The sequence below is a fragment of the Cricetulus griseus genome, chromosome 3 (genome assembly GCF_003668045.3).
Source record: "Cricetulus griseus strain 17A/GY chromosome 3, alternate assembly CriGri-PICRH-1.0, whole genome shotgun sequence".
Lineage (NCBI taxonomy): Eukaryota > Metazoa > Chordata > Mammalia > Rodentia > Cricetidae > Cricetulus > Cricetulus griseus.
This window is the reverse complement of record NC_048596.1, coordinates 243,981,075-244,003,575: the sequence shown is the minus strand read 5'-3', so window position 1 is coordinate 244,003,575 and position 22,501 is coordinate 243,981,075. Positions and strand designations below refer to the sequence as shown.

Here is a 22,501-nt window from a genome sequence, read left to right as displayed (position 1 = left end):
TATTTGGAAGTGGCTATCAGAATAGAGCTGATCATGGTACCAATGAAAAATGCTGCCTACAATTAGCCTGTAATTTTGTTATGGGGTCCTTGCCTTGTCTTTATCTTAGAGTAATAATGGATTTGTAGAAGGAGTTCGGAAATACTGTCTGTTTCTATTTTTAGAATTTAAGAAATGCTGGTTGTAAACCTTTGAAAGTCCTCTAGAGTTCTGCTGTGAATCCATCAGGGTTTGAGGTCTTTTTAGTCAAAAAGCTCTTTATTTCCATTTAAATCTTCTTATTCTTATGAGTCTGTTTAAATTGGTGATCTCATCTTGGTTTAACTTTGGTAATTTGAATGAATTTAGAAATTTATCCATTTCTTTTAAATTGTCTTACTTAATGCACTATGGGTTTTTAAGGTGTAACTTTATGCTATTCTGAATTCCTTTGGTGTCTCTGTAGATGTTTTTATAACTGATTCTGTTAATTTGTGTCATCTTTTTCTTTCAGTTAATGATCCTTTGGCAAACATATTTAACAAATATTTTTCTTAATATAGTGAGTTTTTATTGTCTTTTTAATATACCTTTATTAAAATATAATAAGCACACAATAACGTTTGTTCGTTTATAATGTCCATTTCAATGGTTTTTAATGTGTCACAGAACTGAATCAACATCACAGTAGTCTAATTTTGAGAGACTTTCATTATCCCCAAGAAAACTTAATACACTCAGTCATTCTTCATTTCACCTTCCAAACCCCTGACAATTTACTGAAGAAGACACCTGTTGCTGGTTTTTCTTGTCCCACCAGATGCCACCACACTTCATATATATGTGCAGAAGGACATCCACCATCTTTGAATCAGATACAGAACTAAACCTCACCTTTACCTTGGATTTCTTAACCTCTAGGACAATGAGAGATACACTTCTGACACTCATAAACTACCCAGTTTATCGTATTTGAGTGTAACAGACTATTTTGAATGAAACACTTGCAAATATCCCATGAATGCTTGAAAAGAATGTGTGGTCTGGAATTCGATGGCAAGGTCTAAGAATATGAATTAGTTTCTCTTGATTGTTTGTGTCAGTGAGATATTTTATATTCATGGATAAGAAGACTCAGTATTGCTAAGACATGGCTTCCCAACTTGATTTGTAGTTTTACTGCAATTCAGATCAAATCTCAGAAAATATCTGACAGATATAAGCTGTGCAAATATAAATAATAAAAAGAAATATCAAAATATCTAGGTTATTAAATAGATAAAAAGCAAAAATGTAGGGGGGGTACATCTTACTCAATTTAAAGACTGAATATAACATTACAGAAATCAAGTCATCTTGGTATTGGCAAAATAATAAACTACATATCAACAGAGCATAATAAAGAATCATGTATATATTCGTGTGAGAACAGTCCACAGACTATTGATAAAGGATGGTTATTCTTTTCCATTATCAGTTACATGTAAAAATATGAAGGTAGCCAAAGGCTATATGCTCAAAATTTATCACGGACATGTTAAAACATAAAAACAATTGGTGAACCAGACCCAAGGTTCTGAAAAAGAGAACTGACCTATTCCTTGCTGCAGGCTGCATTGGATGGGCTGGCCAAGGCAGTGCTGGAGAGCTGGCCTGGTTAGTGACAATGAGGGAAATCTGCTGGGCTGACCAACCCAGCTACCACCCAGGCTCTGTACCAGAGATACGAGTTGGCCCAGCCCAACCTCCAGCTCAACTATGAATTGTTGGAGCATGTGAAGAGGAGGAATCTACAGATCCAAAACTGCAGGATCTCCAGATCACAGGACAACAACAGGATACCCAAGAACCACCCCAGTGAGAGCCCATTATAGTATAGCAAAGCCAGAGGCCTCACACCAGACCAATGAATCAGACCAATGAACACTTGCAAGCAAAGAAGAATGGACTAAAAAGAAAACTGTGTGACTTACAGGACCACAGCATAGCTTCCATGATGAAAATCTCCATTTTGTTGTTGTTTGGTTTTGTTTTGGTATTTTCTTTTAAATGTATATTGTTTTGGTGGGGAGGTTTAAAGGCGGAGGGCACATATGAGGATACAGGAGGACAAATGGGCTCAGGATACATGACGTGAACTCATATATCAGTAAAAGTAATAATAATAATAATATATACATTGTTTATATATGTATATATAAACAGTAAATAATTCAATGAGAAAACAATTTTAAAAATCTATATTGTCCTCCACTGCCCTGCTCGGGGACACCTGAGACCAGGGGACTGCTCACGGGATTCGAATTTGGCGGGATCCAACACACCCAGAGACTGCCAAGGCCTCCAGCCTCGAGAAGAAGACCGGCATCAGAGTATGGATCTGTTTGCATCTACCAGAAGGGAACCTTGGTTCTGTACCCACCAGGAGAGGAAGAGACTCCTGATACACCCTCCGGAAGAAAGGATGGGAAGAAGACAATATAAAAGCACATTCAACAGAAAAACCAATATGACACCACAAGAGACTAGGGACCCTATACCAGCAAAACCTGAACATCACAATGCAGATGAAGCAGAAGACAATGACCCTAAAAACATCTTCATGAAAATGATAGAGAGCCTCAAAGAGAACATGAGAAAATCCCTTAAAGAAATGGAAGAATTTGGAGGCAGAGGCAGGTGGATCTCTGTGAGTTCGAGTCCAGCCTGGTCTCCAGAGCAAGTGCCAGGATAGGCTCCAAAGCTACACAGAGAAAACCTGTCTTGAAAAACAAAAAAACAGCAAAACAAAACAAAACAAGAAATGGAAGAAAAAACAAAACAGAAAATACAAGATATCAACAATTTTTTCAAGGAAACAGTTCAAGACCTAAAAAACTGAAATAGAGGCAATAAAGAAAGCACAATCTGAGGGAATGCTGGAAATAGAAAAGCTGGGTAAATAATCAGGAACTACAGACACAAGCATAACCAATAGAATACAAGAGATAGAAGAGAGAATCTCAGGAGTTAACGATACAGTAGGAGGAATAGACTCATCAACCAAAGAAAATCTTAAGTCCAACAATCCCTAACACTAAATATCCAGAAAATATGGGATACCGTGAAAAGACCAAACCTAAGAATAATAGATATAGAAGAAGGTGAAGAAATCCAACTCAAAGGTACAGAAAACATATTCGACAAAATCATAGAAGAAAACTTTCCTAACCTAAAGAAAGGCATGCCAATGAAAGTACAAAAAGCATACAGAGAGACCAGAAGGCCCACCCTGAGTCCAGACATACCTCACCCTTGCCCCCCTCCCCCTTCTGCCTGCCGCCTGAGGTGAGTCTGGGCACTGTTCTGCACCCAACCTCCCCGATCACTCCTATTTGCTTCTTCCTGAGCCTTCCCCTGGACAAGAGTGGACCTGCCCAGACCGGAAGGCCCACCCTGAGTCTGGACAAACCTCACCCTTGTCCTCCCTCTGCCCTCGACCCTCCACCTGCTGAATGAGAGAGGGAGAGACCCCACCTGCACTCACTGGAAGAAGGGATGGGAAGATGACAGAGTAAGAACACACTCAACAACAGAAAGACCAATATGACACCACCAGAATCCAGGGACTCCACACCAGCAAGAACTGCAAAGCCCAATGCAGAGAATGAAGAAGAGATGGACCTTAAAAATTATCTTATGAAGATGATAGAGACCATTAAAGAGGAAACAAGAAAATCCCTTAAAGAAGTAGAAGAAAAAACAAGCAATAATTACATGAAATGGAGAAGACAAACCAAAAAAATCAAGAAATGAACAAATCTCTTAAAGAATCTTAACAAAGCCAAGGAAAAAAAAACAACCAAACAAGTGAAGGAAACAATTCAAACAGTTCATGGTTTGAAAGCAGATTTAGAAACAATAAAGAAAACACAGAATGAGGGGATGCTGGAAATAGAATAGCTCGCTAAACAATCAGGAACCTCTGATGTAAGCATAACCAATAGAATCCAAGAGATGGAAGAGAGAATCTCAGGTGTTGAAGACTCACTAGAGGATATACAGTCATCAACCAAAGAAAATCTCAACTCCAACAAATACCTAACACAAAATATCCAGGATATATGGGACACTGTAAGAAGACCAAACCTAGGAATAATAGGTATAGAAGAAGATGAAGAAATTAAGCTCAAAGATACAGAAAACATATTCAACAAAATCATAGAAGAAAACTTCCCCAACCTAAAGATGGTTATGCCAATGAAAGTACAAGAAGCTTACAGAACACCAAATAGATTGGACCACAAAAAGAAGTTCCCTCACCACATAATAATCAAAACACCAATTTTACAGAATTAAGAGAAAATATTAAGAGCAGCAAAAGAAAAAGCCAAGTAACATATAAAGGCAGACCTGTCTGAATTACATCCGACTTCTCAATAGAAAATTTAAAACCAGAGGGTCCTGGATAGATGTTCTACAAACACTAAGAGAACATGGATGCCAGCCCAGACTACTGTATCCAGCAAAGCTTTCAATCACTATAGATGGAGAAAACAAGATACTCCATGACAAAACGAGATATAAGCAATACATATCCACAAATTCAGCCCTACAGAAATTACTGGAAAGAAAACTCCAACCCAACAAAGATAACTACGCTCAAAACACCATAGGCAATAGATAATCCCACTTTATCAAACACCAAAAAAGTGGGAAAATCCACACACAATAACACCACCACCAACAAATACAAAACAAAGAAGAATCGACAATCAATGGTCATTATTATCCCTCAATGGCAATGGTCTTAACTTGCCTATAAAAGGATACAGGCTAACAGAATGGATACGTAGACAGAATCCATCCTACTGCTGCATACAAGAAACACATCTCAACTTCAAAGACAGAGGGTACCTTAGAGTAAAAGGTTGGGAAAAGATTTTCCAATCAAATGGACCCAAGAAAAAAGCTGGTGTAGCAATCCTAATATCTAACAAATTATACTTCAAAAAAATCAATCAAAAGATATGAAGAAAGGCACTTCATACTCATTACAAGAAAAGTTCATCAAGATGAAGTCTCAATCCTGAACATCTATGCCCCAAATAAAAAGGCACCCACATTCGTAAAAGAAACATTACTAAAGCTCAAATCACACATAAAACCTCACACACTTATAGTAGGAGACTTCAACATCCCACTGTCAACACTAGATAGGACCACCAGACAGAAACTGAAAAAAAGAGACAAAGCAACTAACAGATGGTACGACCCAATTGGGTTTAACAGATATCTATATAACATTACATCTGAACACAAAAGAATATACCTTCTTCTCAGCACCACATGGAACCTTCTCTAAAATTAATCACATGCTCAGCAACATAGCAAACCTACACAGATATAAAAAACTGTAATGCCCCCCCTGTATCTCATCAGACCACCATGCTTTAAGCTAGAATTCAACAACAACACATATTGCAGAAACCCTACAAACTCACGGAAATTGAATAATGCACAATTGCACTATTCCTGGGTCAAGAAAGAAATAAAAAAAGAAATTAAAGACTTCCTACAATTAAATGAGAATGAAGACACAACATACCCACACCTATGGGACACTTTGAAAGCAGGGCTAAGAGGAAAGTTCATACCAGTAAGTGCCCACATGAATAAACTGGAGATTAGTCACACTAGAGAATTAACAGTACAACTGAAAGCTCTAGAACAAAAGGAAGCAAACTCTCCCTGGAAGAATAGACACCAGGAAATAATCAAACTGAGGGCTGAAATCAATAAAGTAGAAACTAGGAAAACACTACAAAGACTCAATGAAACAAAGAGTTGGTTCTTCGAGAAAGTCAACAAGATAGACAAACCTTTATCCAAACTAACCAAAAGGCAGAGAGAGCGAGCATGCTAATTAACAAAATCAGAAACAAAAAGGGGGATATAACAATGGACACTGAGGAAATTCAGAGAATCTTCAGGTCATATTTTGAAAACCTGTACTCTACAAAATTCAAAAATCTAAAGGAAATGGACAATTTTCTGGATAGATATCACTTACCAAAATTAAATCAAAACAGATAAGCAATGTAAACAGACCTATAACCTCTAATGAAATAGAAACAGTCATAAAAAGTCTCACAACCAAAAAAAATCCCAGGGCCAGATTGCTTCAGTGAAGAATACTACCAGAAAATCAAAGAAGAGCTATACCAATACTTCTCAAATTGTTCCACACAACAGCAGCAGAAGGGACATTGCCAAACTCTTTTTACGATGCTACAATTACCTTGTAACCAAGCCACACAAAGAGACAACTAAAAAAGAGAACTACAGACCAATATCCCTCATGAACATTGATGCAAAAATATTCAACAAAATACTGGCAACTAGAATAAAAAAAAACACATCAGAGAAATCATCCACCATGATCAAGTTGGCTTCATCCCAGGAATGCAGGGATGGTTCAACATGTGAAAATCCACCAATGTAATCCACCATACAAACAAACTGAAAAAGAAAAACCGCATGATCATCTCACTAGATGCTGAAAAAGCCTTTGACAAAAATGCAGCATCCCTTCATGATAAAGGTCTTGGAGAGATCAGGAATAACAAGAACATACCTAAACATAATAAAAACAATATACACCAAACCAACAGCCAACATCAAACTCATCAAACTAAATGGAGAGAAACTCAAGGCCATTCCTCTAAAATCAGCAACAAGACAAGGATGTCCACTCTCTCTTCAATATTGTACTTGAAGTTCTAGCTAGAGCAATAAGACAACAAAAAGAGATCAAGGAGATACAAATTGGAAAGGAAGAAGTCAAACTTTCACTATTTGTATATGATATGATAGTTTACATAAGTGACCCAAAAAACTCTACCAGGGAACTACTACAGCTGATAAACACCTTCAGCAAAGTGGCAAGATACAAGATTAACTCAAAAAAAAAGTCAGTAGCCCTACAGATGATATATGCATATACAGATATATACAGATGATAAATGCACTGGGAAAGAAGTCAGAGAAACATCACCCTTTTCAATAGCAACTAAAAACATAAAATATTTTGGGGTAACACTAACCAATAACAGGAAAGACCTGTATAGTAAGAACTTTGAGCTTTTAAAGAAAGAAATTAAAGAAGATACCAGAAAATGGAAGGATCTCCTATGCTCTTGGGTAAGTAGGATCAACATAGTAAAAATGGCAATCTTGCCAAAAGCAATCTATAGACTCAATGCAATTCCCACCAAAATCCCATCACAATTCTTCACAGTCATTGAAAGAACAGAACTCAACTTCATATGGAAAAACAAAAAAAAAATACGCAGGATAGCCAAAACAGCCCTGTACAATAAAGGAACTTCTGGAGGCATCACTATGCCTGACTTCAAACTCTATTATAGAGCCATAATCCTGAAAACAGATTGATATTGGCAAAAAAATACAGTTTTACCAAAGGAATCAAATTAAAACCCTGATATTAACCAACACACCTATTAACAACTGATTTTTAATAAAGAAGCTAAAGTTTTACAATAAAAAAGAAAGCATCTTCAACAAATGGTGTTGGCTTAACCGGATTCAGACATGTAGAAGATTGCAGATAGATCAATATCTATCGCCATGCACAAAACTTAAATCCCAATGGATCAAAGACCACAACATAAATCCTGCCACACTGAATGTATTAGAAGACAAAGTGGGAAATACCCTTGAATTAATAGGTACAGGAGACAGTGTCCTGAACATTATACCAGTAGCACAAACATTGAGATGAAAAATTGATAAATGGGACCTCCTGAAACTGAGAAGCTTCTGTAAGGCAAAGGACACAGTCAGCAAGACAAAAGAGCAGCCCACAGACTGGGAAAAGATATTCACCAACCTACATCTGACAGAAGGCTGATTTCCAAAATATACAAAGAACTCAAGAAGCAAGTCTCTAAAACACCAAAAAATCCAACTAAAAAGTGGGGCACAGAACTGAATAGACAATCCTCAATAGAGGAATCTAAAATGGCTGAAAGAAACCTAAGAAAATGTTCAACATCCTTAGCCATCTGAGATACCATCTTACTCCTGTCAGAATTGCTAAAATCTAAAACACCAATGACAGTTTATACTGGAGAGGATGTGGAGAAAGGGGAACACTCCCCCACAGCTGGTGCGAGTACCAACTTGTACAGCCACTTTGGAAATCAGTTTGGTGACTCCTCAGGAAAATGGGAATCAGTCTCCCACAAGATCCAGCAATTCCACTCTTAGGAATATACCCAAAAGTAACATTCATACAACAAGGACATCTGTTCAACGATGTTTATAGCAGCATTATTTGTAATAGCCAGATCTTCCTAGATGCTCCTCAACCATAGAATGGATAGAGAAAATGTTGTGCATTTACACAATGGAGTACTGCTCAGCAGAAAAAAAAACAATGGAATCTTGAAATTTGCAGGAAAATGGATGAAACTAGAAGAAACCATTCTGAGCGAGGTAACCCAGTCACAAAAAGACAAACATGGTATGTACCCACTCATATGCGGATTTTAGACATAAAGTAAAGGATTACCAGCCTACAATCCACACTGCCACAGAAGCTAATAAACAAGGAGGACCCTAAGAGAGACATACATGGTCCCCTGTAAAAGGGGAAAGGGTCAAGATCCCCTGAGCAAATTGGGAGCACAGGAAGAGGGGGGAGGGAGCTAGGAGAATGAGAAGGGGAGAAGAGGAGGGATACAGAGGTCATGAGGAAGCAGAAAGGTTGAGTCAGGGGAAGAATAGATGATAACAAGAATGGGGATACCATAATAGAGGGAGACATTTTAGGTTTACAGAGAAATCAGGCACTAGGGAAATGTCTGGAGATCTACAAAGATGACACCAGCTAACAATCTAAGCAACAGAGGAGAGGCTACCTTAAATGTCCTACCCTGATAATGAGATTGATGACTGACTTATATGCCATCCTATAGTGTTCATCCAGCAGCTGGTGGAAGTAGAAGCAGACACCCACAGCTAATCACAGAACTGAACTGGAATCCAGTTGCAGAGAAGGAGGAGTGATGAGCAAAGGGGTCCATACCAGACTGGTGAAACTCACAGAAACAGCTGACCTGAACAACTGGGGAGCTCTTAGTCCCCAGACAGATAGCTGTGAAAACCAGCATGGGACTGATCCAGACCCCCCTGAATGTGGGTGTCAGTGAGGAGACGTTGCAAATCTATGGGCCCTCTTGTAGTAGATCAGTATTTATCCCTAGCATAGGTGTGGACTTTGGGAATCCATTCCACAAAGAGGGATACTCCCTGAGCCAAGACACAAGGGGATGGGCCTAGGCCCTATCCCAAAGGATATGGTACACTCTGAAGAACCTTTGGAAGGCCTCACCCTCCCTGGGGAGAAGAAAGGGAAAGTAATAGGTAGGGTTTTACTTAGGGGGTTGGAGCAGAGGAGGGGAGGGAGAGGGAACTAGGATTGACATGTAAAATAATCTTGTTTCTAATTCAAATTAAAAAATGGAAAAACAATCTGTAATGACATGCCCTTACTTTTACTGGAGATTGACAGTGACTGCATCGGCTTTGAAAAAAACTATATCATCCTACTTTTTATTATGAATTCTTAGATACATCACCAAGATCACAATGTATGAAAGAAAACTGACAATTATTACTAAAATCTAAAACTTATTCTTTAACATCTCTTTGTTTCTGAGTCATTTCAATTTCTTCAACTGAGAACTCTGTTTAGATCTCTACCCCATTTTACACTAGAATTTTTTGATGTTTTGGTATCTAGTTTCTTGAGTTCCTTATATTTTTGACATGAGCTGCTGGTGTTCTTTGTTGCACAGGGCAATCAAAAAGGGTCACTCCAGGATGTAATTCAGGCTCTGTGGCAGCTGGCAGGAGAGCTGAAGAACTGAACCTCAAAGAGTTGTGCAGATGCATATTTATTGATTGTTATACAAAGATTGGTTTTGGGGTAAACAAGTTCCTCATACTAAAGCCTCTGATCTTATCTCTATGTTTTCTGAAGAAAAACATCACACCCCTGTAATTTTAGTCCTTATTGTGTACTGTTTGCAGTACCCAATAATGCAAGATGCTCCAGGTGTGGCAAGATAATCTTGTGACCAAAGTTATGCAAAGGCTGTAAAGCTCCTTCAGAGAAGCAACTCTATAAATCCCAGAAAACAATCACTTTTTCATAATGATTTCTTCAAGTTCTAAGTACTTCTAGAAAACAGGTATTTCATTCTAATGTTCACCCTTGATACAATTATTTTTCTATATTTCTACTACAATGAGCCCTCTATTTGACTGGACTTGAAATGTAAAAAGCACTTTCCATTCTGCAGTGTACTTTCTGTCTGAATGATATTGTCCATTGCCTTTAAGATGCTTGTCATTTTCAAGGAAATGCAGTTCAAACTACTTTGATCCTATACCTGTCAGGATGGGTAAGATCAATAACAAAAGTGACAACTCATGCTGGGGAGTTTGTGGAAGAATACTCGACCATTGATGGAGGGAGTGCAAACTTGTCAGCAACTATGAAGAGCAGTATGATATTTCTACAGAAAAAAGGAAATCAATTTACCTCAAGAAATGGCTGTATCACTCTTAGGCATATACCAAAAGGATGCTTCATCCTACAATAAGTTGAACAATTGCTCAACCGTGTTCACTGATGCTCTACTGATAATGTTCAATCCAGTAGGATGTGATATGGGGCTTTAATTGTCCTTTTAATCTTTGTGGAAAGTATTTCCCAATGTGAGAAAAGTCACCAAATTCCATGGATGAGACACAACTTAATGATTGTAAGCATGATTTTATTTTAGCGGTACAATTAAACAAGTGTAGAGAACGTATGAAAATATTTTGAATACATAAAGAAAGAAAAGAGATAAAATATGGGGGTTTTGTTATTTTGTAACTGGTTATTCTCTGAATATTTATCTATTCCTGTCTGTATTATTGACAGCAATGCCTCCCCTGCTATCATGGTAATTAATTTGAGCATTTCATATTGTACCAATTTAAGTATACATCAGAAGCACTACTGTGTGTACACTAGGTCTCCAGCTGGTGGTATTATGTTATAAAGATATGGAGCCTTGTGGGAGGTGGAGCTTCACTGCAGGAAGTAGTTCCCTGAGATCTGGGCTTGAGGTTTTCCAGCCCTACCCCACTTCTGTGTCCACTTCCTGCTTCCTATTCTACAGACATGGGAAGAGATGAGGAGACCCAGCCATACTCTTCTGCACCATGACATTACTACCAGGATTTCCCCTCCATGGTGGAGGATAAGTCAAAATAAACTGTAAACCAAATTAATCTCTTTTTCCATTACTTTTTTCATTGACAGCAAAGTCTTACTATGTGACAATGAAGATATTTAAAGACATAGTAAATCATTCTATTGAAACACTGGTTTTTTAAGTCCCTTAATGGAACTCCATGTGAATTCATTTCTAATGAAACTTATGTTGTTTTTCCACATTCCTCTCAAAAAGCTAACATCACTCTACTAGGTTAAAGGGACTAACAATGTGAGAGTTAATGAAAAAAACATTACTATGTCTTATTAACATTTTTACTGTCCAGATGTTTATAGAATACTTGCAAAGCATAGTGTTTTGGCACTTGGTAGGATAAATTAAAACTACCCTATTCTCTTATGAGTATTGTTAAATATCACTCAAAATACAGCATAGAAGAAATATTTTATCTTAAACTCTGTGAGTTTTTCCTTTCACTAATCATGGGTCATTCTTACCAATTGATATTTTCAATAGCTGGGCATTTGGTTATAACATCATCAGGATTCTGCTGAGGAAGATATCAGAAAGTACATTCCAGCAAAGTCCTGTATAATACAGATGAGTGGACAATGTGTCAGACACCTGAGGAGAGTAATTCTCAGCAGAGGAACAATGTATACAACCTTCAGTCCAGAATGATGACAAAAAGCCAAAACAAGGGATGGAGAAGTAGGAAAGGATCAGGCCCAGGGGCCATCTTGGAAAGGCAGGTGTTTCCAGGAGGAAAATATGATCAATGCTTTCAAACGTGGCTCCTTGGCCAAGTGTGGTAGGACCTGAAAGTCAACCTTTAGGTTAAGTCTAGTGAGACCCAGAAAACCAGCACAAGTGAGTGATTGCATGAACTCTTGAGAGGAGAATGTGGAAGATGGAGCGGCGGGGGGCATCTGAGAATGAAGCAACCAATCTGAATCTTCTTTTGGAGGTAAACTTAAAGAAGAGTAGAGGAAGGGAGCAATGTAGGAAAAGGTTGCATGGTAAAGGAGAGAATTTTTAAGATGGGGAATTTGTATCATGTATATAAGATAAAAATAAAGGAAAGATCTAATCACAAAATAATGACATAGAAAGGTAAGAAATATACAAGAGTGAGGATTTTAGTAGGTGAAGAGGAAAAGGATCCAAGAAATTAGAATGATTGGCTTCAAGTAGTGGCAAGAGTTCACAATGTTAGAGGGAAGGATCCTGCCTAAGCATAGATGTGAATGTTTGGGCTGATAAATCATGGTAGTTTGTGTGTGTTCTTTCCTGATGGTTTTTCTTCTCACCACGAAATAGGAACAAGGATGTGAAATTTTATTATAAGCCTTTGATTATATTAGAGCAGCAGTATGAAAATATTGATACATGAATAATTGAAAGTATTGGGGCAACATTAGAGCAAGTCCAGAAGCAATTATCATTGTGGGAAAGGTTACTAAAGCCAGTTATTGTGAGACCAAGTTATGGGACATTATGACTCATACACACATTGTTTACAATCATGATAGAAAGAAAGCAAAGAGCTTCTATTTCAAACTTCTGTGGATGGGAACAACATGGGAGGACATAAGCTTCAAAATACCCAACTCAGTCTATCACCATGGCTCAGTAGGCAAACATGCCTGCCACCAAACCTGATGACCTTAGTTCAATCCCCAGAATTTACATGTTAGAAGGAGAGAACTATCTTTCACAAGTTGTCCTGTGGCATCCACACATATGCATGCATGTACAGGAGAACACTTGTACATATACACACATATATAGACAATAAATAAGATGTAAAAATTTACAATATTATATGTTAAAGCCACCAATTAAAGGATAGGAGTGAATTTTTTGAGTAGATAATTCACAAAAGGTAAAAATCAAAATCAAAACCCCAAAACTAAACAATAAAACATGTCTTGAGACACTGGGTTGACCTTCTATCCTCAGTCCCACCCCTGCCCATGCAAGCACAATTTTATGCTAACAAACATTGCTTGCTGACGTTCTCTTTGTGTCTCAATGAATTCTTCTTAATAACTGAACAAAACAGTAATTTTTGTTTAAAAGGGAGAATAACATATGTTTAGATCAATTGGGTCACAATTCCATAACTAATATTGTGTTATTTTTAATTCTGTCACTATTTTCTCATTCAACAACATCACACTTGAGTACTTCTGACTCCTAGTAATGATAACTTTGTCCTTCCCTATTGAGAGAGATTCTCCATCCATCCATATTTTCTCATTACGAACATTGTTTCAATTGACTGCTTGCTGTATCCCATTTGACATACATTTAATCCACTTTACAAGTGATATTTCCATGAGCATGATTGCTGGGGTACTGGATATGTGGTTTTAAGATTGTTCTAGCCAGGCGTTGGCTGCACACGCCTTTAATCCCAGCACTCGGGAGGCAGAGGCAGGCGGATCTTTGTGAGTTCGAGACCAGCCTGGTCTACAAGAGCTAGTTCCAGGACAGCCTCCAAAGCCACAGGAAAACCCTGTCTCGAAAAAAAAAAAAAGATTGTTCTATTTACTTCTGGAAGGACAGTAAACATCATTTTATGAGTATTCTTTTCCCCTTCAGTAACACGAGTTATATGAGGTCTGCTGAGTACTTTTCATTATGTAGTAGATGACTTATCTTTATTATATTTCCTTGAATATTTAGAAAATTAAAAGCTACTTAGGTATGTTTGCAATATGAATTGTATATTAATATATTTAGTTCTTCACTACTATATTATTTATAGACTGGAGGAATAAGACATACTTTAGTTTTCTAGTACTTATTTATATGAAAAACTGATATGAGACTATATTTTAGAATATGTAAAGTAAATCTGGATAAGAGAAGTTTATTAAAAATACAAATCAAATTATGAAGTTTAAAAAATTGTAATAATCTTTATTGAACAGAGAGATGGTTTAACTAAGCTAAACCAAACAAGGACAGAAATTGTTTGGTTATATAGGCTTCTGTGAACTGGGAACTGAGATCATAAGAACATGGTCTATAGGAAATTTGTGGTTGTCCAATGTATTAACATGCATTTCAGATACAATTCCATAGAGAATCCACAGTTCTCTGTGGCTTCACAGAATTCTCTTGGTGCCTTTAACAAGAGAAAGCAAATTCCTACATTGATGGCACAAATTTGAATCATACAACATAAAGTATTTTAGTCCCCATTGTCATTCCCTTTTGTGTTGGACACAGTTGAGGAGAAATTCCCCAGGGAAAGAGTTCTACAAAACAAATGTGAGTGAATGATGAAGAGCTGGTTCCAGAGAAGCCCACTGGGTATCATCGTTGGTTATAATAAGGGTTGCCATCCTTTTGAGCAAGCCAGAGCACAGCCCAGCACTGATAATCTCCCTCTGCCACTTCCTCTGCAGTCCTGATGAGAGGACTCTGAAAAGAGCAGTGCATGTACACTCTGCAAAGCAATGCCAGAAAATATGAGCTCCAGTTACCCACAAGACTCTCTTATCCCTCGTGTTCTCAGTTGCTCATGAATGAAGAGCTCATGACTTCTTTCCAAGAGGGGAATGGAACCCTGTTCATCCCATCAGGCTGGTGTTGAAGAGCTTAGGAAGATATTATTGGATCTGCATCCTTCTAATGAGTGCTTTGGAATTCAGACTTCCCTGAGCTAGCACACAGACACAAACCATAACGTCCGTAAGGCTCCAAGTGGGGTATGTAGAACACATTATGAAAACATTTTATAGAGCATATTGGAAAAAGACAAACTGGAATTTGGGGGCTGGACGATTGATCTCAGATATTGATCACCAATACTGCCTTTAGAAAACTTTGACTCAGTCTTTGTTTCTTCATTCCAATTACTTTCTAAAGTGAGGATCTGGGAGCACTCGCTTGTTCTCCAGGAGGACAAACTTATAAGCACAGTAGCCTTATGTCCTAACCTTTTGTTACCTGCAGCATATGAAGCCCTGTCTGTGAACCTTCAAATTTAGATCTGCCCACAACCTGGTCTTCAAAATTGGAGTAAAAGTAACCAGCTTTGGTAGTATTCAAAGAAAAATTATGATGTTTTTGTTGAAAAATTGCTCTCATCATTTATTCTTACAGTCCAGCTGGAAATGGGAAGCTCATCTAGTATTTAAAAAGTTTTCTTTTTAGCTATGGGTGTTGATAAAGACTTTCTCTGCAGATTCTGCCAATAGAGCTCCACTCAGGAGCAGAGAAGTAGGTGTGTGTCCTTTTACCTCTCAGTTCAGACAGTGAACTCCATGCAGGAATTATCAGGTAGATGCTGTCAGCTGACTTCTGAGATAGAATTTCAGAGACACAGGGTTCTGGGTTTGGTTCAGTTGTTAACAAGTCTTTCATTTTCACACACAATTGAAGATGCTTAAACTTTCTCAGTACAAAACGATGCTTCAGGTTTTATTCAGTCTTCTTGTTATAAAGGATTTTTTTAATTTTTTTTATTTTTAGGTATAATGCTGCTTGGTCAATGACTAGGATTCTCATCTGTTAACTCAGTCTTAACTATCATAAACCTATATATTTTATAAGACTTATCTTATCAGATGCCTTATTAGCGTCCCTCTTTGCTGGTGGATCACATCGTGCCGCTGGAGCAGGAGCGGAGGGGAAAAGAGGTTTTCCCCTGTTTCTCTTTTGCTTAAATATGAGTCTCCTTGCCATGTCACTTCCTGCCTGGATCACCACTTATCTACTACATTTCCCAGAATCCTCTTTGACTTCTAGTCCTGTCTAACTTGCTGTCTCATTGACCAAACAGTATTTTATTTAACAATCAATAAGATAAACATACACAGAAGTACATTCCCCATCATTTCCTCTTTTCTGTCTAAATAAAAGGATAACTTATCTTTTATAATAACTGAAGAAAACTATAACCTTAACTATCTGTCTTCAACTCTATCAAAGACCACAGAAGGAAAAATATATAAACTCTAGAATTGACAGGACATCTCACTACCTGGACAGTCACCCAAAGTTCCTCTGTATTGTTGGGACATCCATCTTCAGCCCATACGCCACAGTGTGTCTGGCACACTTCTCCATTTTAACAGGAACCCTTTAGTACTGTTTTGTTTTGTAAGTTCAGCAGTCACTTTCTTGTGGGTCCTTCATGTCCAGTTTATACAGCCACAAAGAGTCCAGGCAAGAGCAGTTTCTTGCCCAAATGGCTAATCTTGCCATGTTGAAAGCAAACTCCATAACGAGTTTCTTCGGTGCCCATCCTCCTTTCTGATGTAATTGGTGTGCCAGGAGCAGTTGTCTCTCACTGCCAAGATAAACCCTAAACCATTTAAATGCCATATTTCTGTAGGTCTTTGAAAGGTTTGAAGAATACCTATCCATCTCAAATACATGACTGTATATCTAGAAAACCTAACTAACCTAATTATAAGTTCTGACTATTATAGGTAAAAGATCTGTATAAACACAATACCTAAACAAGAGGAGACATATACATATCACAAAATTGACCTTAAAGTTGTATCAATAAATGAAAATCTGTACCAATGCAAAGTATTCATTCCTATATCCTATTCCCCTTTTTCTTTCTTTAAAAAGAGATTGACTATGCTCATTATCATTTATAACTGCCCCATTTAAATGAAAACATTTATAATAAACAATATTTGGGAATATGGGTGTCGTTCTTTCTAAACTGCTTCCTGCTGATTGGGTACGATGTTCATATACCATAGGGATTATGATAAAACATAGAAATCTGACCAAGTCCTTGTTTTTGTAGTCTGTAAGGCTGTATCATCTCAGCTTCAGGGGGTCTTGTTTGATCAAACTGTATTAGTCTGGACGGAATCCATAGCTTTTTATTTTCTGTGGAAATATAAGCAAAACCTTTATTTCTAAGTAGCCTGTCCTTAAACTCAAATCCTGAAGTTAGAGCATTTTTAAAATGTATAAGTTGGATTAATTTAGCAGCATTTATAATCAAATGTATTTTAACAGCAGTAATTCTTTCCTCGGCAATCAAACAATTTAAAGACAAGAGTATGGCATTTAGTATCCAGATTCTCTGTGTATTTTTCATCTTTATGTGGCTTTTTTATTACATTATTTTTACTTTCTTTTGTTTCTTTTTTTCTGAGACAGGATTTCTCTGTGGAAATCCGCCTGCCTCTGCTTCCTTCAGCAAATCCTACCGCCATTGGCCACCACAACCGGCTACTCTATTTCCTCCTGTTACTTTTTCTCTCACAAGTCTACATATCTTTTTAAACACAGTGTAAACCTCTAGAGGTTTTTCTTTATCTGGATCTGTCTTTATCATCTCAGAAATGCCGAGTCTAAACTCCAGAAGCACTGGGACGGCGCAAGCATATGGAAGCTGCTCCAATGCCTCTCAGCAGCCCTACAGGGCAGTTTTCCCTCTTTCTCTGGCAACCTTGGGGTATGGGTTCATCCTGCTCACTGACACCATTCTGTTACTATAAATCTTTCTGCCAAAAGCCACCTGAGCCCCACCGCCACGTGTGAGCTTTATGCCAGCTGCCCACCTGAGTTAAGCCCAAATGAATACACAGAAACTTGTATTAGGTATAATGCTGCTTGGCCAATGACTAGGATTCTCATTTGTTAGCTCAGTCTTAACTATCATAAACCTATATATTTTATAAGACTTATCGGACGCCTTATTAGCGTCCCTCTTTGTTGGTGGATCACATCGTGTCACTGGAGCAGGAGCGGAGGGGAAAAGAGCGTTATAAAGGATTTAATCAAGATCCCTCAGTGTTTGCAGAATGGCACAACTTGACCCTGAAGTGAGAAAACTTCAGTGAAACACTTAGACACTCTGCAGTCTCCCCTCTGCATTGCCTTCAGAACATTACTTTCCTGTCTCTCTGTCTTTCCCAGCAATGACCTTCCCTGCATAGTGCTCTGACTACTGCACATCATGGGGAGATAGTTCCTGTGCTGCCAAATGCCACCATACACTCATTTCAGAATGACAGGGGTACACTCATTGCTTTTGTAATCAATGGTCTTAGTAAGGATGAGAAGATAATGTCTTCTTATCAGCCAGAGCTTCTTGCAGAGTCTGGTTGGGACTGAGTTCTAGCAAATTCGTGCCATATTGGGAGTGGATCTGCAAGGGCTGCTGACCCAGCACTTATGTCCATGCAAGGGGACACCATCTGAGTAATATTTGAGACTATGTCTCCCTTTGATATTATTCTTAGGGAGAACCTGCAGGATTTCATCTAAACAAGAACACTTCTAAGGATAGGTGACTTTTATTGCTGATAGAACAGGACATCTGAATTAACTTGCAGTCCTTGGAGTTAATAGTGTCACCTTAGTTTTATGATCTTTGTGGTGTGTTAAACCACTGGAGGTACTTGGGAAATCCCAAGGTTGTGTCTTGTCTCCTTACCCATCCCCATGTTCTGTTTCAGAATTCTTACCAGTGGCAATATTTTCCTTCCTTTATCTCTTTTCCCTCTTGTCTGTTCTTTGTTTTCCTATTTTATGTCAGACACTCTTGGCCATAGGGTCAAGGCTGATGCCCCAACATTATAGAAGATGACTTTTGGTGACTCACTAGGCAGGGAGATAGATGTCTCTGTGTATTATAGAGTTTACATATTATCCTCCTGAGGTCTTTGATGGAGTTGAAGACAGATAGTTATGGTTTACCTTGGTTACCATTAAATATAAGTTACATATCAAACTTTAGACTCACAAAGATAGGATAGAAAATAGAATGTTATTTTAAATTATGTCAAATGTTAATTGACTACATATTACTAACTAAACCTCTTACTTGATAACTGTTTTTATTATATATAATATTACTATATTAAAGTTAATACCTTTCTTTTTATTTAGACAGAAAAGAGTACATGATAAAGGATATCCTTCTGTACATATTTTTTTATTGATTCATGAATAAAACACTGACTGGCTAGTAGTCAGGCAGGGAGCACAGAAGGGACTACCGGACCAGGAGAAGGTTGGGGAGAAACAGGCAGAGAGAGGCCTCTAGGGAGAGATATCATGCTTCCAAAGTAGTAACATGCTGGATTATGGGTAAGCCACAGCCTCAAATATATGGATCGATAGAAATGGTTTAATAATTAAGACAGTTCTAGCCAACAAGAAGCCATAGCTCAGCCAACAGTTTATAAATTAATATAAGCCTTTGTTTATTTGGAGCTAATTAGCTGCGGGACCAGGCTGGAAAGCAACTCCAGCAACATAATATAACTTGAGTTCCCTAGCAGTTTCTGACATGACAGTGAAGGATGTGGTGATATTGTTTCTAAATTTTCCTGCTAATAGCTATGGAGGAAGTACTAAAAACAAAAATTAACACAAAGGCAAAGAATCAGGGAATTATTTGCTTTTTGCAATTTAGCTTTCAGTTTACATGTGTTTGTGTGGACACAGAAACTTTGGAAATACCTAGGCAATTGGTTCAACTGCAATTTCAACTGTATTTGCTGGTGTGTTACATGCCCTACAAGTTATGTTCGAACTGGTAGTAAAGTAGGAATATGTAATTAAAACAGTTAATAAAGAACTTAAAGCTAATAAGTACATTTAAATAGACATGTTGGTATGTGTGAATTGACTTCCTGAATTTTTTGTTTCAGGAAGCTATAAGTTAAAACTTTGATCATGAGCTGGGCAAATGAGAGCATCATAGAAGAGTTTGTTCTCTTAGGTTTCTCAGATCAACCATGGCTGGAGTTTCCACTCTTTGTGGTCTTCTTGACTTCTTATATAGTGACCATCTTTGGAAATTTCAACATCATTCTGGTGTCCCGATTGGACCCTAAACTCCACACTCCCATGTACTTCTTTTTGACTAATCTATCAGTCATAGATCTTTGTTACATCACATGCACAGTTCCACAATTACTGGTAAATTTACGAAGCATGAGGAAAGTTATCAGTTATGGAGGCTGTGTAGTCCAGCTTTACATGTTTCTGTCCTTGGGGGCTACCGAGTGTATTCTGCTGCCAGTTATGTCCTTGGACAGGTTTGTAGCCATCTGTCGACCTCTCCATTACTCAGTCATCATGCACCAGAGGTTCTGCCTCCAGTTGGCAGCTGTATCCTGGATCATTGGCTTTGGAAATTCAGTGTGGCCATCCATTCTAACTCTCCAGCTACCACGCTGTGGCCACTATGTCATAGATCATTTTCTTTGTGAATTGCCTGTAATGATCAAGTTGTCCTGTGTTGATACAACTGTAAATGAGACAGAATTATTCTTTGGGAGTGTGTTCTTCCATTTGGTACCCCTGACACTCATCCTTATATCATATGCTTTTATTGCCCAGGCAATCTTCAAAATCCAATCTGCTGAGGGTCGACAAAAAGCATTTGGGACCTGTGGTTCCCATCTGATTGTAGTTTCAGTGTTTTATGGTACAGCTATCTCCATGTATCTACTACCACCTTCCCCACAATCTCAGAACAGGAGAAAGACGGCTTCCCTCTTCTATGGAATCATTTCCCCCATGCTGAACCCCCTAATCTATACACTTAGGAACAAAGAGGTTAAGGAAGCCTTTAAAAGGTTGGTGAAAAGAGTCTTCTTAACCAAGAAATATCTGATATGGGATCCGTAAGCTAAAGGACACCCAGGCTGCTCTCCTCTTCTTGTTGTGCTGATGAAGAAGTGGAGTCCCCTGACTGCATGGTGGCACACGTTTCTCCTGAGTCTTGAACGCAAGCTATGCCCCTGAACATACCCTAGTGTTGATAAAGTTGTTTAGATTTTTCTTGAAATCATTGAACCTAACCCTATCCCTGAATCTAATTATTCAAATTGTCTTATTAATATCACATTGTAAATCTTTTTACTGCATGAAAGACATGATGAAACATCTTAGCCTCACTGTTAATCAGGGGAAAGTGCCCTTGGCAGCTTGTATAGCTCCTTCAAGCCCTATATGGAAAGGAATAATGATGGCAAGCAGTCCTGTCTTCCTCCTGATTTTAATTGGAATTCTTAATGCTTTTCTTCCTTCAGGAATATGTTGACTATGGATTTATCATATGTAGCCTAGATTGTGTGTCTCATGTTTTTTGCAGTTTTGTTCTCTGAAACATTTGTTATGAAAGCATGTTGGATTTTCATAAGCCTCTTCTTTAGCTAATGCAATGATTCTTTGAATTTTGTCTTGGTATTGCTCCCATAGGCTCTTATGTTTGAATTCTTGCCCTAAATGGAGTGGCACTATTAAGAGGTGTGGCCATTTTGAGTAGGTATGGCCCTGTTGGAGGAAGTATGTAACATACGCTCAAGCCTTGTCCTATGTGACAGTTTACTTCCTGCTGGCTGAGGGTCAAGATATAGAACTATCAGCTCCTTTTCCAACACATTATCTCCCTGTATGGCACCCATATGATTATAATAGACTAAACCTCTGAACTTTAAGCTAGCCCAGTTTAATGTTTTTCTTTACAGGAGCTTCCATGGTCATGGTGTCTCTTCACAGCAATAAAATCCTAACTGAGACAATCATAGTGGGTGAGCTTTTTTTTTTAATGTATGCCTGTATTTGGGTTAAGTATTTAATTAAGTATTTTGCATCTATGTTCATGTGGGATAGTAGCTGTGGAATATACCTTTATACTTTGTGAATATATGTCTCTGTGTTGGGTTAATAAAGAAGCTGACTGGCCAGTAGCTGGACAGGTAGATGTTAGGCAGGACTTTTAGATAAAAAAAGAAGAGGACATTTGCAGAATCAGGAAGAGACTGGGAGAGCAGAGCATAGATAAAAAAATATTGGTTAACATAGAAACCATTGACCTGAACAAGGCTTTGCTCATGGACCCCAGACTGATAGCTGGAAACCAGCAGAGGACTGTTCCAGACTCCCTATACTAGGATGTCAGTTTGGAGCTCTAGGCAATCTATGGGGCCTCTGGTAGTGGATCAGTATTTATTCCCAGTGCAGGAATGAACTTTGGGAGCCAACTCCACATAGAAGGATACTCTCTCAGCCTAGACACATGGGTGAGGGTCTAGTCCCTACTCCAAATGATATGACAGATTCTGAAGATTTCCCATGGAAGGTCTCACCCTCCATTGGGGAGCAGAAAAGGGTTGGGATAGGGTGTGGAGGGCAGGGAAGGAGGGGAGTGAGAGGGAACTGGGATTGACATTTAAAAGAAGCTTCTTTCTAATTTAAAATTGGTTTAATTACAA

The 22,501-nt window shown here is 38.2% G+C and overlaps 1 protein-coding gene across 1 annotated transcript; it reads left to right on the top strand.

Moving 5' to 3' along the window:
* Positions 1 to 19,952: 19,952 nt before the first annotated feature.
* On the top strand, positions 19,953 to 20,912 carry LOC100770448 (olfactory receptor 11-like). Its single transcript, XM_027409254.1, has one exon. It carries the CDS (start codon positions 19,953 to 19,955, stop codon positions 20,910 to 20,912), a length of 960 nt encoding a protein of 319 aa, XP_027265055.1.
* Positions 20,913 to 22,501: the final 1,589 nt, after the last annotated feature.